Source organism: Cetorhinus maximus, chromosome 15, assembly GCF_964194155.1.
Source record: "Cetorhinus maximus chromosome 15, sCetMax3.hap1.1, whole genome shotgun sequence".
Lineage (NCBI taxonomy): Eukaryota > Metazoa > Chordata > Chondrichthyes > Lamniformes > Cetorhinidae > Cetorhinus > Cetorhinus maximus.
Genome location: NC_135893.1, coordinates 63,142,027 through 63,158,137, shown reverse-complemented (window position 1 = coordinate 63,158,137; position 16,111 = coordinate 63,142,027). Strand labels below are relative to the sequence as shown.

General features: G+C 42.5%; 1 protein-coding gene across 3 annotated transcripts in view; it reads right to left on the bottom strand.

Moving 5' to 3' along the window:
* Positions 1–16,111, bottom strand: part of ints1 (integrator complex subunit 1) — a 104,965-nt gene that overhangs the window by 47,756 nt on the left and 41,098 nt on the right. For all 3 annotated transcript variants that reach the window (XM_078558560.1, XM_078558562.1, XM_078558561.1), the window contains exons 24-28: positions 14,944–15,048; positions 13,165–13,332; positions 6,369–6,480; positions 4,318–4,476; positions 1,883–2,029 (exon numbers count right to left, since the gene is read on the bottom strand). In XM_078558560.1, coding sequence (XP_078414686.1) covers positions 1,883–2,029; positions 4,318–4,476; positions 6,369–6,480; positions 13,165–13,332; positions 14,944–15,048 — 691 coding nt within the window. The remainder of the gene's footprint in view (positions 1–1,882; positions 2,030–4,317; positions 4,477–6,368; positions 6,481–13,164; positions 13,333–14,943; positions 15,049–16,111) is intronic.

The window sequence follows — 16,111 nt, the reverse complement described above, 5'->3', positions numbered from 1 at the left end:
AAGATATTTTAAAGAGCCAGCACAGGTATGATGAGCCAAATGGCCTCATAAGGAGACAATGATGTAGCACAGTGCTCATTTCCTTTACCCTCCTTCCCCTTTAAGACTGAAGTCCCAGTGATGGTACTGTTGCTGATACGGACAAGCAGAATAGAATTCAAAAACTAGAAACATGTGGCCTCCTATGCTGCAAAATCTGAATTTCATAATCTATTACACAAATTTTAAAAACGGCTGGAATAGAAACAAAGAATGTTGGAAAAATACTCAGCAAGTCTGACAGCATCTGTCGAAAGAGAGAAACAGAGTTAATGTTCCAAGCCCATGGCCGTTCTGATGAAGGTCAGCGTAGCGAAACGTTAGCTTTGTTTCTTTCTCCACAGTTGCTGCCTGACCCACCGAGCATTTCCAGCATTTTCTGTTTTTTTTATTTTGAATTTCCAGCATCAGTAATATTTTGCTTTTAAAAGTCTGCTTTTTTTAAAAACAACATAATTGTAATTTTCTGAAATTACCAGGCTAACATACGTCTACTGCCAACAACAAAAAAAAATAATTATTGCTGGGAAATTTGTTCCCTTGGAAAGTAGGAGACCAGTGTGAAACTCGGTCTGAAAATTAGAACATACATAAATGAATAAAAGAAGCACAAGTCACTTAACGCTGGATAAGCAGTGAGCATTGCCTTTGGGTATCTGATGCAAACAACCAGCACAGCAAGACCAGAAATAATAGCATGTTAAATAATCGGGAATTAAAAAAATATAATTCATGTTCCAGTGTCATAAAGAACACCGCAATAAATTTGTAATTTTCCACTTCTGAATCATTCATCCTTCATTTTTAATTACCATCCATTATTTTGAATTAGAAGCATTGCAATCATCCACTCCCCTGTGTCGTCTGCTTATTACAACTATCCATTCAGTAACACCATCTAATTTAATCACAATGACTGTGCTGGATACAGCAGATGGTCCAAGATGGATTACTGAGGGGCCCATGCAGTCCCCTGCTAATTTTGGCCTGATACATGCACAAGTAGGGTGAACAGCAGCCAACTCACGACAACAAGCACCTTTTGAAATGCAATCTCCTGATCTCAGCAAGTTGAGGGACCACAAATGTCTGCAGCCTCTCTGGTGAGAGAGAGAGGGGTGAATTAATAACAAAAGCAGCCAGAATTACTTCTCTCAACCTTTATCAGGTGAGCTATGCTGGACACATGCCTCTGTAGCTGTGGAGAGGCAAGATCAGATCATAGTACAGTGAGTAGTGCTCCCGTCTCCGAGTCAGAAGGTCCTGGTTTCATAGTTCACTCTGGAGGCTTGCGCACACAATCCAGGCTAACATTTGCAATATAGTACTGATGGGTTTAAAGATCAGATGAAACCCCATCTGCCCCCTCAGGTGGGTTTTAACAATCCTATGCCCATGATTTGAAGAAGAATGTTGCCCTAGCCAACATTTATCCCTAAACCGATGATATAATTTAAACGGATTTTCTGGTCTTTATTTATTGATGTTTGGGGGACCTTTCTGAACACAAATGGGCTGATGCGTTTCATTACATTAGAAAAGTGACTATACTTCAAGAGTAATTAATTGGCTGTAAAGCATTTTTGGACATCCTGAATTTGTGAAAGGTGCTATATCAATGCAAGTTTTTTCCTTAATCCTGATTCCCTCCTACAGTTGAATAAGTGCTCCAAGCTCACCCATGAAGAATGACCTGCCATAGGGGTGACATCATCTGTGGAACTCTTCCTCCCCCTGCCCCCACCCTCCAAGTATGTCAGTGCCTCCAGAAGGGGCAATTAACTGATAACAAGGGGATGCCTATCAATAGCCATTGTCATCTCCTTGTTACTGAAATACGTACTTTTGTCCATGATATTCTGTTCGAGTGTTTGGGGATCGTGGGACACAGCCTGGTCCAGGTACTGCAGGAGTTTGCTCATGCTGGAGACCGGGATTCCGAAGGACTGGACAAACAGGATCAACTGCTGAGGCTCCAGATCCTGGAGAGCTGCAAGAGAAAAGGGAACGAGAGTTGAGGGTTAGAAGCCCTGCATGCTGTAGAATGCAAATACTATTCAGAGCCAAGTGCAAATTGCTTCCACTTCAGGAAACAACAGGAAGATACATGATTGAAGAATGGATACAGAATGCCTCCTGATGTTACTCAGCCTTTCTCTCTACCTCAGCACAGCAAAAACATCTCCCTTAAGTTTTTTCTTCCTACTCCTACAATCCAAAGCTTTTAAAATACAAATGAGTCACAATATATGGCTACTGCCTGATTTATCTCATCTTTTCTCCGGCTCACTCCACTGTCGATGGTGTCTGGCAATACGGGCTCAGACCCATCGCCCAGGTTTCACAATTAAAAAAAAACACCTGGCAGGGATTACAAGGCTGTAATTTAATTCGCAGAGTACAGATGACACCATAAACCCCACGAATGAACCTCAAGTGGTTTATTAGAACTGTCAACTTATCGCCAAGGCTTGAAATCACTCCAGGACACCTAATTATACAAGTAATCAACTTCAGAGAGTGGCTTTATTTACTTTTATTGGACATCAGTTACTGTCAGCATGTTCCATCTTGCTGATTTGCAATAATGCTCAGACCCAGGGATTAATGATCAAGACTAGATTCTGGTGTTGCTTTATAAAGCTATATCTGCACAGAAACTGGTGCAACATTAAAGGATAATACTCTAAAAGAAGGGAGGGAAGAAGAATCATTTCAGTGCAAGGGATTGACTGTAAACACATCACAGGTCCTTCAGGGCCTTAGTGGACCTGAGTGTGTTAGTTGGTATCGAATGGCCAGAAAATCCAGGAAGATCCAAGATTCACTCTGCTATCTTTATAATGAGCTAGCCAATCCCAGCACTGGCAGCTACTGGGGTGCTACACTTGATTTAGTGCCCCTGCACTTGCCATGAACACAAGAAATAGGAGGAGTATACCATGAAACTCAACAGCCAGGCCTGCCATTCAAAAGGGCTGAATGGCCTGTTCCTGTTCTTATACAAAGACTTCTTCTGGAAAGTATATGTACTTGGAGGGGGCCAGGATTGAATTCAGTTGTAGATCCTTCCACAGTCAAATAGCTGCAGTGTAGGCACACACATTGGGAAAATGGGGATGGGGCAAGTTACTGGGGAGTAGCCGCTTCTAACTTCTCCTTCCTGAGGAGGAACAACCCAGTCTCCAGCGAGAAAGCTTTTCTTTGAAGAAAAAATATTAAATAAAAAATGTCAATCAGGGAATTTAACACAAACGCTCAGCCTCACATTGTGCTGACATTCATAAACTGTTCAAGCTTTACTCTTGTGGTTACGCAAAATCAAGTCCACTCAACTGAATCACTTCCTGGCAAATCACTGTGACCCATTTATCATCCTCAACATCAGCTTGGTCTTATCCCCAATGTTCAAATCACTGCATGGCCTTGCCCCTCACCATCTCTGTAACCTCTTCCAGCTGCACAATCCTTCAAGAACTGTGCACTCCTCCAACTCTGGCCTCCTGCACAACCCCGATTTCCATGGTGGGCCCTAAACTGAAATTACTTCCATAAACCTTTCTACCTCTCTACTTCTCGCTCTCCTTCTTTAAGATGTCCATAAAAAACTCTCTCTCACCTGCACCAAAATTTCTTTATGCGGCTCAGTATAAATTTTTGTTTGATAACATTCCCGTGAAATACCTCAGAACATTTTACTACATTATAGATGCTATATAAATGCAAGTTGTTGTTGTTCCAGACATTACCCTCAGCGCCTGCATAAGCCAACCACAGCAATAGAAATATTCGAGCACCATTTTACGTCTGAAAGCTGCTTGCATGCGTTTTACATCAGGAACATCCAGGCTTTTTGTTTTCCTGGAGCTTATCATAGAGTCTTATGGGTCACAAGCCAAGTGTCGATGAACATCATACTCAAGTCAGGAGTATGATGGAATACTCTGCTTGCTTGGATCTGCCAATAGCTGTGATAACGATGCACCAACCCTCTTTGTGTCTGGTCCTATCAAACAACAGAGATCCGAGATTCTTCTTCCTTTAGTCTGGGCTAAACTTGAACCCAAGTCTCAAAAGGAGACTTACCCAGTGTGCCTCCCAACAAGACACAAAACCTCAGGGTTTGGGAGGGGGAGGGGGGGTGTGGGGGGGTGGAGGTGGGAGGACCATTTCATTGTAAAGTGTGGAGGATATTGTGTCAACTTTGGAATAGAGCACATACTGCCAAGTTTCCAATCCCTGTATTTCTGCTTCAGTAACAAAACTACATCTACTTACCAGCATCCACCAATCGAGACACTTCCGAGCGAATCATTCGAAGTTTCAGCCAGTCAGGAAGAAGTAGAGCTTCTTCCGAGGTGTCAACCAGGAATGCTGTAGGGAGTGGTTTTCTCTCGGGAAACCAGACGTCAAGAAGATAGTAGAAGTCGCTCTCGCCTGCAAGCCATGATTCAGGAGGTGATTAAACGCTAATAATTGTACCGTTCTCACAGGAACATTCAGGAAGGTCTACCAAGAAAATTATAATCAAGCTTGGCTCTTGAAAAGTTAAGCGCAGGGAGCTGAAACATGTAATTGGAGCAGAGGGAGCTTTCAATGGTATGCAGGTTTCAGGTTACATAACATTCCTCACAAAAAAGCACCTTAGGGAATAGCGTCACCGTAGAAACGACAGCAATGAGACACACCCACCTCTACCTAGACAGCAGAAAATAATGAGTGAGTAACTGTGGTTTGCTCTTGCGCTCATTCCACATCCTCTTGGCGAGGACTGTTTATTAATTCATTTCTTGCAACAGGGCCATCACTGACAAGGCTGGCATTTATTTCCCATTCCTAATTGCCACTTGACAAAGTAAGTTGTGGGCCTTCAAGAGCTCAGATGGTGCTGCTAGGCAGGAAGCTTCAAGAATTTGCCCTAGTGATGATGGATGTACATCCAAGTCAAGACAGCGTGTGACTTGGAGGGAAACTTGAAGGTGGCGGCATTCCCTTGTACCTGCTGCCTTCGGCCTTCTAAGTGGTGAAGGCCACAGGTTTGAGAAGTGCTGTCGAAGAAACTTTGATGAGTTGCTGTGGATGGTACATACTGCTGCCACAGGTATGTCAGTGGTATAGGGAAGGAACATTTTAAGCTGGTAGGTGGGACTGTCAATTGAGCAGACTGCTTTGCCCTGGAGGGTATAGCATATTGCACATGTAACACGATGGGAACTGTCAATCACTAAATCACATTCCCCCATCTGCAATGCATCACATGAATGCATCACATACACCAGCAAATGGCCAGACTATATTGGAATAATACTGCAGTGCAAAACTGTCTTTCACCAGGCCAGAAGTGGTCATCCCATGGACCTTTCTATTCAACAATGAGAGAGCTGTTTGGCAATGGGTGACACACTTGCGTCCAATCTCAGGGTCAACTCACATTAAGGTCAGCATTCTGTTTTCCGACAATCAACACCAACCTCACAGAGGATCCTCATTACACCAGTGACATTCCCCATTTTCCACACCACCCATTCCTGTGTTGTCTGCGTGAGATTGTCAATTTGTGCCAAATTGTGAGTAATTTTGCACTGCGGATTCACATCTCTTTAGAACTAATGGGGGCTGACTTCCTGATATCACTTCAGTTTACGATTGGTAAAGGGAAAGGAGAATCTCGTCTAGCTTACATGTGAAACAAGATGATAACCAAGTTCACCATGCAGTCCCTGCAACTGGCTGGATGTTAAGCAAATTTGGAAAGTAAATTGAAAGGGGATAAAATTTGACTTCTTCCTCCTCATATCATTAGCTCAACAAAAGACTTCTTCCACTTTCAAGAGTATATATTGTGTTTGGGGAAAAATATTCTGAAAAGGAGTACTTTCCTTTCCAAGCATGCACACAAATAAGCAACCAAGACACACAAATTTTAAAAATAAACTACTTTTGAAGTGCAGTCACTGCTGTAATGTAGAAAATGCGGCAGTCAATTTGGACACAGCAAATTCCCACAAACAGCACTGAGATAATGAACAGATAATTCATTTCTTTTCCCTCAGTGCTGCACTGTGTCTGGCTGTATTTTGTGCTCAAGTCGCTGAAATGGGCTTGAACCTAAGTTACCCTGAAAGACTGGATTTTGAATACTTGAGGGATAGAGTGACCACACAACCTTCAGACTCAGGTGCAAGTGCCATCCACTAAGATGCAGCCAACACCTGTAATAATTAGTTTCACAAGCATCTCCTCCCTCCTATTTTCTCAAACTCAGAAGGTTAAAAGCAATTCACAGGAAAGCACCTTCACCCCACCCCAGCCCCACGTTAGGTTTATACCTTGAGGGGGTCCAAGAGTCAGGAGGATAACCATGGCATGAACCACCAGGATATGCATGGTGGCGGTCTCCCCAGTGGTCCAACGCAGGAAGACCTGGTCCTGGGATTCAGACTGTAGGTCAGAAACACAAAGCACAGTTAACAAAGGAAATGCTTTCCTTGTAGCAGCAGTCAAATTTCTAGAAACAAATTGCAATTGAGGCCGCAGAATATTCTAGTCAACAGTAACTTCCTAAAGGGAACTGGATATATACTTACTTGAAAGGGAAAAATTTGCAGATGTCTGGGGAAAGGGCCAGGGAGTGAGACTAAATGAATAGCTCTTTCAAAGAGCCGGCATAGGCACAATGGGCTGAATGGTGGTCTTCTATACGATGTTATAGGAAACTTCTTAGAAATAACAGAGCCCCGTCATTGGTCTGTATCTCCTTTGGCCCAACTCTCAATTTATAGAACGATAGAATCATATTTTATTTTCTTTCATGGGATGTGGGCGAGACTGCCAGGGCCAGCATTTGTTCCTAATTGCTCTTGAACTGAGTGGCTTGCCATGCCATTTCAGAGGACAGTAGGCTAGACCAGGTAAGGACAGCAGATTTCCTTCCTTCCACAATAATCATTTCATTGTCACCATTATGAAGATTAGTTTTACAATTCTAGATTATTAAATGAATTTAAATTCCACCAGCTGCCGTGGTGGAATTAGCCTGGGCCTCTGGATTACCAGTCGAGTGATATTACCACTATGCCCCCATCTGGGCAAATGGAGTGCAGCTGAGGAAACTGAATGCAGACTTGGAGTTCAGTGAAGGGATTTTGGAAGGGTGGGAAAAAGGAGGTGTTCATTTTATTTTTCTAGCTTTCCCACCCTGTGGGAATTGGTTTGCTCTACTACAGGGAAAGGAGTGAGCTGTTTCGTGAGTACCCAGTGAGTGGCTAAGGCCTATTCTATTTCTAAAGTTTAATATAGTATACAAATTAGTGGTAAAGTTAATGAAATATATAAAAAAGCAATATAAATAAGTAAATAATATAATTAAGTAATTATTTAAGACACATTAAGGATGCAAAGACAGGTGGTGCAGGATTCCCGTTCACAAATCGGTTTTCCGTTTTGGAAACTGGTGAGGGTGCTGGTTCTTCAGAGGAGTGCAGTCAGAGCCAGGTCTGTGGCACCACGAGCGGCTTGGCTGTACAGGAGGGCGGGGGGGTGGAGAAGAAGGGAAGAGCTATAGTGATAGGTCATTGGTTAGAGGGACAGACAGGCGTTTCTGTGGCTGTAGATGTGACTCCAGGATGCTATGTTGCCTCCCTGGTGCCAGGGTCAAGGATGTCACAGAGTGGCTGCAGGACATTCTTCTGGCAAGATCTCTAGTGTAGTAATCTCCAGATTGCTCCCAGTGCCATGTGCCAGTGAGTACAGAAATAGGAGGATAAGGCAGATGAATACAAGGCTGGAAATATGGCACAGGAGGGAGGGCTTTAGATTGCTGGGACACTGGAACTGGTTCTGAGGGAGATGGCACCTGTACAAGCCGAACGCGTTGCACCTGAACAGAGCTGGGACCGAGCTCCTTGTGGGGCATTTTGCTAGTGATGTCAGGAGGGCTTTAAACTAACTCAGCAGAAGTGTGGGAACCAAGAAAAAATATTATAGAAGAATACCAGCGTGCACAAAATACTGGGAGGGACAGACAGAACTAGTATAGAGAATAGTGAGGTAATAGATAAAGTCAGGGCAAGGGAAATGTAACAAAATCTAAATCAGGGTTACTATGCATGTATGCGAATGCACGGAGTATAGTAAATAAGATTAGGGAGTTATAGGCGCAGATTGCCATGTGGAAATATGATGCTGTGGCGATAACAGAGACCTAGCACAAGGAAGGGCAGAACTGGGTGTTAAATATTTCCGAGTAGAAGATGTTCAGAAGAGATAGGAAAGGAAGGAAAGGAGGAGGGGTGGTGGTATTGGTTAAGGAAAGCATAGCAGTGTTGGAGAAAGAGGGTGTCCCAGAGGGTCCAAGGACAGGATCAATTTGGCTAGAGCTAAGGAACAAAAAGGGTGCAATTACATTGCTTGGTGTAGTCTATAAACCGCCAAATGGTGAGGAGGACATAGAAGAACAAATCTGCAGGGAAATTATAGAGATGCCGGCATTATACAGTAGTTATAATAGGGGACTTTAATTACCCGAATGTAGACTGTGACAGTGATAGTGTAAAGGTTGGAGAGGGTCAAAAGTTCCTAGATTGTGTTCAGGAGAATTTTCTACAGAAGAGTGTGTCCAATCCAACAAGAAAAGATGCACTGTTGGACCTGGTTCTTGGAAATTAGGCGAACCAAGTAGATCAAGTATCAGTGGGGGAACATTTAGGAGACAGTGATCATTGTATTGTACGTTTTAAGAAGATAATAGAACAGGACGATAGGCAATCCAGAGTAAGAATAATTAACTGGACAAGAGCTGACTTCGATGGGACAAGAATGGAGCTGGGCCAGATAGACTGGAAAGAAAGATTGGCAGGAAAAACTGTGGCTGAACAATGGGCTACCTTCAAAAAAGAATTGGTTCGGGCACAGTCAAGGTATATTCCAACGAAAGGGAAAGGTAGGGCAAACAAATCCAGAGCTCCCTGGCTGAAAAAGGTGATTGAAATTAAGATAAAGAAGAAAAAGTGCGCTTATGATAGGTGTCAGGTAGAAAATACAATTGAGAACCAAGAGCAATATAGAAGGTTCAGAGGGGAGGTGAAAAAGCATAATAGAGAAGCAAAGAGGGATTATGACAAAAGACTGGCAGTCAACATAAAGGGGAATCCTAAAGTCTTCTATAGGCATATAAATGGTAAAAGGAGGAGCAGGGCCAATTAGGGACCTAAAAGGGAATTTACACATGGTCGAAGGAGCCATGGCTGAGGTATTAAATGAATACTTTGCAACCGTCTTTACCAAGGAGGTAGAGGAGAAACTCTGTCACTAGAAGGGTTCAAAATTGATAAGGAGGAAGTATTGAATCGACTGTCAGTACTTAAAGTTGACAAGGCACTGGGACCGGATGAGATGCATCCAAGGATATTGAAGGTAGTGAGAGTAGAAATTGCAAGGACATTGGCCATAATCTTTCAGTCTTCTCTCGACTCAGGGGAGGTGCCAGAGGACTGGAGAATTGCCAACATTATGCCCTTGTTCAAAAAAGGTTGTAAGGGTAAGCTCAGCAATGACAGGCCAGTCAGTTTAACTTCAGTGGTGGGCAAGATTCTAGAAATAATTATTCGGGATAGAATTAGTAGTCACATGGAAAATTATGGCTTGATAAGGAAGAGCCAGCATGGATTTCTAAAGGGGAAATCGTGTTTAACTAACTTGGAGTTTTTTGAAGAGGTAACAGAAAAGGTCGATGAGGGTAATGCTGTTGATGTGCTGTACATGGGCTTTGAAAAGGCATTTGACACAGTGCCACACAACCGACTTGTGAGAAAAGTTATTGCTCATGAAATAAAAGGGTCAGTAGCAACATGGATGCAAAACTGGCTGAAAAATAGAAATGGATACATTTTGGGCTGGAGGAAGGTTTGTAGTGGAGTTCCCCAGGGGTTGGTATTGGGACCCTTGCTTTTCCTGATATATATTAACGATCTACATCTTGGTGAGCAGGGGAGAATTTCAAAGTTTACGGATGATACGAAGCTTGGGAGTGTTGTGAACTGCGAGGAGGGCGGTGTGGAACTTCAAGAGGACATAGACAAGTTGGTGGAGTGGGCAGATGAAGTTCAATGCGGAGAAGTGTGAGGTGATGTATTTTGGTAGGAAAAACATGGAGAGCCAATATCAAATAAGGGATGGAATTTTGAAGGAGGTGCAGGAGCAGAAAGACTTGGGTGTGTATGTGCATAGATCATTGAAGGTGCAGGACAGGTGGAGGGAGCAGTTAATAAAGTATCCTGGGCTTTATTCATAGGGGCATAGAGTAAGATTATGCTGAATTTATAAGACCCTCGTTATACCTCAGCTGGAATACTGTGCACAGTTCTGGGCACCATATTATAGGGAGGATGTGAACACACTGGTGAGTGCAGAAGAGGTTTACAAAAATGGTCCCAGGGATGAGAAACTTCAGCTATGAGGGTAGATTTGAGGAGTTGGGACTGTTTTCCTTGGAGAGGAGAAGGCTGAGAGGAGACTGGATAGAAGTTTTCAAAATCATGAGGGGGCTGGACAGAGTAGATAGGGAGAAGTTGTTCCCATCCATAAAAGAATCAAGAACGAGAGGGCACAGATTTAAAGTGATTTGCAAAAGAAGCTAATGTGATGTGAGAAAAAACATTTTCACACAACGAATGGCTTGGGTCTGGAATGCACTGCCTGGAAGTGTGGTGGAGGGAGGTTCAATTGAGGCATTCAAGAGGGCATTAGATGGTTATTTGAATAGAAACAACGTGCAGGGGCAGGATCTTCTGGTCGGTGAGTGGGGACGGGGCATGCTTGCCGACACAGGGTGATATCGGGTGGAACTCCCAACGTCACTCATGTCATTTCCATTATCAGGTCGGCGGACCGCAGCCAAGTCAGCTGTGCGCCCGCTGACCTGTCAACAGCCTATGGAGGCCATTGAAAAACTAATTAAAGTCATTAATGGACCTGTCCATCCAACCTTAAGGTTGGTGGGCAGGCTGGGAGCCCTGGTGGGCTTTGGAAAAAGCATGAAACCTCATCCACGGGCGGGATGAGGTTTCGTAAGGGTATTTAAATTTTTATTAAAGGTTTCAATAAAAGTTATGGACATGTCCCAACTCATGTGACAGTGTCAAATAACAGCAGAGATTGACTAAAAGGTTAATCTGGAGAAACAAATTAGAGTATGAGAGGAAGCTAGCTAGAAACATAAAAATGGATAGCAAGAGTTTCTACAGGTATTTAAACAGGAAAGAGTAGGTAAAGTAAGTGTTGGTCCTCTAGAGTGTGAGAATGGGGAGTTATTGGTAGATAATAAGGGAATGGCGGATGAAATGAACAAATACTTTGTTTCTCTCTTCACTATAGAGGATATAAAAATATTCCAGTAAGAGTTATAAATCAGGAGGTGGAGGGGAGAGAGGAACTTGGTGAAATTACAATCATTAGCGGTACTGAGCAAACTGATGGAGCTGCAGGCTGACAAATCTTCGGGTCCTGATGGACTTCATCCTAGGGTCTTAAAAGAGGTGGCTAATGAGGTAGTAGATGTGTTGGTGTTAATTTTCCAAAATTCCCTAAATTTGGGAAAGGTTCCATCAGACTGTAGCAAATATATCCTCTCTATTCAAGGGAGGGAGGCCGAAAACAGGAAACTATAGGCCAGCTAGTGTGACGTCTGTTTTGGGGAAGGCGTTAGAGTCAAACGTTAAAAAAGTTATAGCTGGGCACTTGAAAATCACAAGGTAATCGGGAAGAGTCACCAGATTTTGTGACAGGAAAATTATGTTTAAACAACTTATTAGAGCTCTTTGACATGTGCTATGGATAAAGGGGAACCAGTGGATGTACTGTACTTGGATTTCCAGAAGGCATTTGATAAGGTGCCAAATCAAAGGTTATTGCAGAAAATAAAAGCTCGTGATGTAGGGGTTAACATATTAGCCTGGATAGAGGGTAGGCTGGCTGGCAGAGGGATTGAACATAAAAGTAAGAATGTTATCCTCCAGTTATACAGGGCATTGGTGAGACCACATCTAGAATACTGTGTGCAGTTTGATCTCCATATTTAAGGAAGGATGTAAATGCGTTGGAGGAGGTTTACTAGCTTGATACCTGGAATGAGCGGTTTGTGTTGTGAGGAAAGGTTGGACAGGCTGGACTTGTTTCCACTGGAGTTTAGAAGAGTGAGGGGTGACTTGATTGAAGTATAAAAGATCCTGAATGGTATTGACAAGGTGGACATGGAAAGGATGTTTCCTCTTGTGGATGAGTCCAGAACTAGGGGTCACGGTTTTAAAATTAGGGGTCGCCCTTATAGGACAGAGATGAGGAGCAATTTTTTTCTCTCAAAGGGCTGTGCGACTTTGGAATTGTCTGCCTCAGAAGGCAATGGACTTCTGAATATTTTTAAGGCAGAGGTAGATAGATTCTTGTTTGGCAGGGGAATTAAAGGTTATCAGTGATAGATGGTTATGTAGTACTCGAAATACAAATAGATCAGCCATGATCTTATTGAATGGCGGAGCTCCTATTTTGTATGTCCACCTGGAGATACAGTGCAGAGTGAAGCCGTTTAGCCATTGTGCCTGTGCTGGGTCTTCCACCATCCTTCCAGGCCATAACAACTCGCTACATATAAAATTTTCATCTGTCCCTCTGGTTCTTTTGAAAATTACTTTATATCTGTGTCCTCTCATTTGCAAACCACCTGACATTTGAAATAGTATTTCCTATTCACTTTGAACACCCATATTAAATTTTCCCTTAACCTTCCATTCCCTAATGAGAACAATCCCAGCTTCTATCTTCTCTTTTCCCCGATTTCCTTTGTCCGTGACTTTCTAGTCCTGTTTGGCAATTTTTCAATTAATTCCACTTCAATTCCTCACGTACTGAACTCTACGAAGATATTGAAACAATTGTGGTAGACACGGGACATGTGGCAAAATCCTCAACAAAAGTTGGGAGTCCAGGAATGCACCCAAATGTCAGCACAGGATCATGGAGTAGTTCAGAAGTCAAGTCCTCGGAGCTGCAGATCTCAACTTACTTGGGCAGCCCCAGCCACTTTTGACTGAGCCTATACTCCTGGCTGTACCAAGAAGGCAGCCAACTCACCCAGCTGTACACCTCCTCGTCTTCCTTGGTCTTCCGCATCCGCTTCACATACTGCGAGAAGATAGCGATCAACGCCACCAGCACAGACTCGCATTCCGTTCTGTAGGTGTGCTTGGCGAAGAGGTGAGTCATAATGGTGGACCGCTCAACGATTAAGCGAGCAACATCCTGAGGAGACAGATTGATGGGTTACAAGCAGGGAACAAATGTAAATAGTGGGAAAGCTGAAACAAGTAGAGAATGTTGGAAGCACAGGATCTGAAAAAGAAAAATCAATTAATGTTCTTGGTACAAACCCATCAGATCCCTGATGAAGAGCTACACCCAACAGATTGTTAAAGAGTCGCCAACAGAAACCCGTTACCCTGCTTTTTCCTCTTTTTGAGGCGCTTGGCAGATCTGCTGCACATTTCCAGCATTTTGTGTTTTCATTAATCAGTTGTAAACTATGACATTCCATTTATCCATCACCCCATAACACTTGCTGACCTACATTGGCTGCTGGTGCAGCAATCCCCTCAAATTTAAAATTCTAATCCTGGTTTTCAAATCCTTCCCTATCTTTGTAATATTCTCCAGCCCTAAAACCCTGAGGTCTCTGCATTTCTCCAATTCTGGCCTCTTGTGCATCTCCAATTGTCCACCACTGGTGCCTGAATCTGCCTAAGTCCTAAACTCTGAAATTTCCTCCCTAAGCCTGTCTCTCTACTTCTCTCTCCTCCTTTAAAGCACTCCTTAAATTTACCTCTTTGTCCAAACTTTTGGTAACCTATCCTAATATTTTCTTAGCTGGCTTGGTGTCAAGCTTTATCTGATAATGCTCATGTGAAATACCTTAGAGAGTGTTTTACTACATTAAAAGCAATAAGTAAGTGCAAATAGCTGTATTACAGCACTGCTGGCTTCACTGTCATGGCACCTCCGCATAACAATTTAATTATCAATGGCTTGAGGTGTCAAAGATTTTTTGTTTAAATGTCAAAATAGGATTATCCACCTTCCACACACACTAACTACATCGCAACTGTGTCATTTTATCGGGAAACCTAGAGGAAGGACCAAGATCGATCTCAACTAACATCAAAATGAAGAGTAAAAAATATAGAAAAGTTGAACAGTCCAGGGCTCCTTTCTGAAAAAAAGAGAAGGCCAAGGGGTGACTTGATAGTGGTCTTTAAGATTATGAACAGGTTTGATAAGGTAGAGACAGAGAATACATTTACTCTTGTGGGCAAGTCCAGTAAGTGGGTCCATACATAGAAGATAGTCACTAATAAATATAATAGGGAATTCAGGAGAAACTTCTGTACCCAGAGAGTGGTTAGAATTTGGAACTCACTCCAACATTGGAGTAGTTGAGGAAAATAGCATTTAAGGTGAAGCTAGGTAAGTACACAAGGGAAAAAGGGATAGAAGGATATGTAGATGAGTTAGATGAAAAAGGACGGGAGGAGGATTGTGTTAAGTATAAAGAACCCCATGGATCTGTTGGGCCAATGGCCTATTTCTGTGCTGTAAACACTTTGTAAATCAATCTTCTTTACATTAAAATTGTGATGTCAGTGTTGAAGTATATGCAGCTGCTGTCGACACCTCGCTGTCAACATTAAAGTGTGAATGACACATCTTAGCAACAAGTCTTCTTACATCTCAGTGAAGTTTTAAAAACCTACACAAGCTGGCAGAGTGAGTCAGCGACTCATTTGGACAGTAATTACCGATACTTTTTTGTCGGCTCTCCCTCACCTCCCTGTTCAAACTTGATTATCTCGTTCTTACCAGAGCAAGGTCATTGTGCTGAGCCTGTTCCTCTACTGGTGCATGTTGTGACAAATAAATGACATAAGCGCTGATGGTCTGGGGATCAGTCTCCACATGAATGGCCTGCAAATTGAAATTAGCAGTAAAAAATAAAAACTTTCATAAATTTCTAATACAAATCATTTTCACATGCACAATCCAAACATGTTGCACCTATAAAACGGTCTTATCCCTAAATGCTGTTACACTCTCTCTCTCTCTCTTTCTCCCTTCCTCATCGTTTTGGCTACATATGTTTATATATTATACTTTTTCCCGATATGGCCAAATCCTAAATAGAATTAAAATGCACTACGTATATTTTGGCTACATCAGGAAAAAGTATAACATATAAACATTTGTAGCCAAAAAGATGAGGAATGGAGAAAGAGAGAGAGAGTAACAAAAATAGAAGCCTGTGCTAAAATATTCAAATCAATGAAATAATGGCTGATTTGTGACCTAACTCCATATGTCCAACTTTGTCCCATAAACTTTAGTACTTACATTTAACAGAAATCTATCAATCTCAGCTTTAAAATTAGCAAATGAGCCAGCATCAAACAGCACAATGTATGTATCAACACTAGAGCAACTTCTGAGAGAGAGAAATAAATGGAATCTGGCGCCACCATGTGGTGGAGAGACATGCTCTCAGCCAGCTAAATAATACAAAGGTAAAGTGCTAGCAAAACCTGCAGCAAGTGGAAGGATTCCCAGGTCTGTGGGCGACTTAGCCTCACCCATTACTTAAGTCCAGAAACTTGAATACACAATCCAGGGCTGACATGCCAGTGAAGCACACAAGAAGCGTTGCAATGTCAGAGGAGCCGCTTTGTAGAATACTTGGTCTACTCTCTCAGGTAGATGTAAAAGGTTTCATTGCACTATGTCCTGGCTAATATTTACCTCTGAAGCGCCAACACTAAAAAAAACCTCTCATCGGGTCATTATCACATTGCTGTTTGCAGGATCATTCTCTGTACAAATTGGCTGTCGTGTTTCCTACATTACAATAGTGACAACATTTCAAAAAGTACTGCACTGGCTGTGGAGTGCTTTGGAACGTCCCAAGGATGTGAAAGGTGCTATATAAATGTGTTATGAATTTATTTTATGAAGTGCTATGTCCCTATATAAATGCACA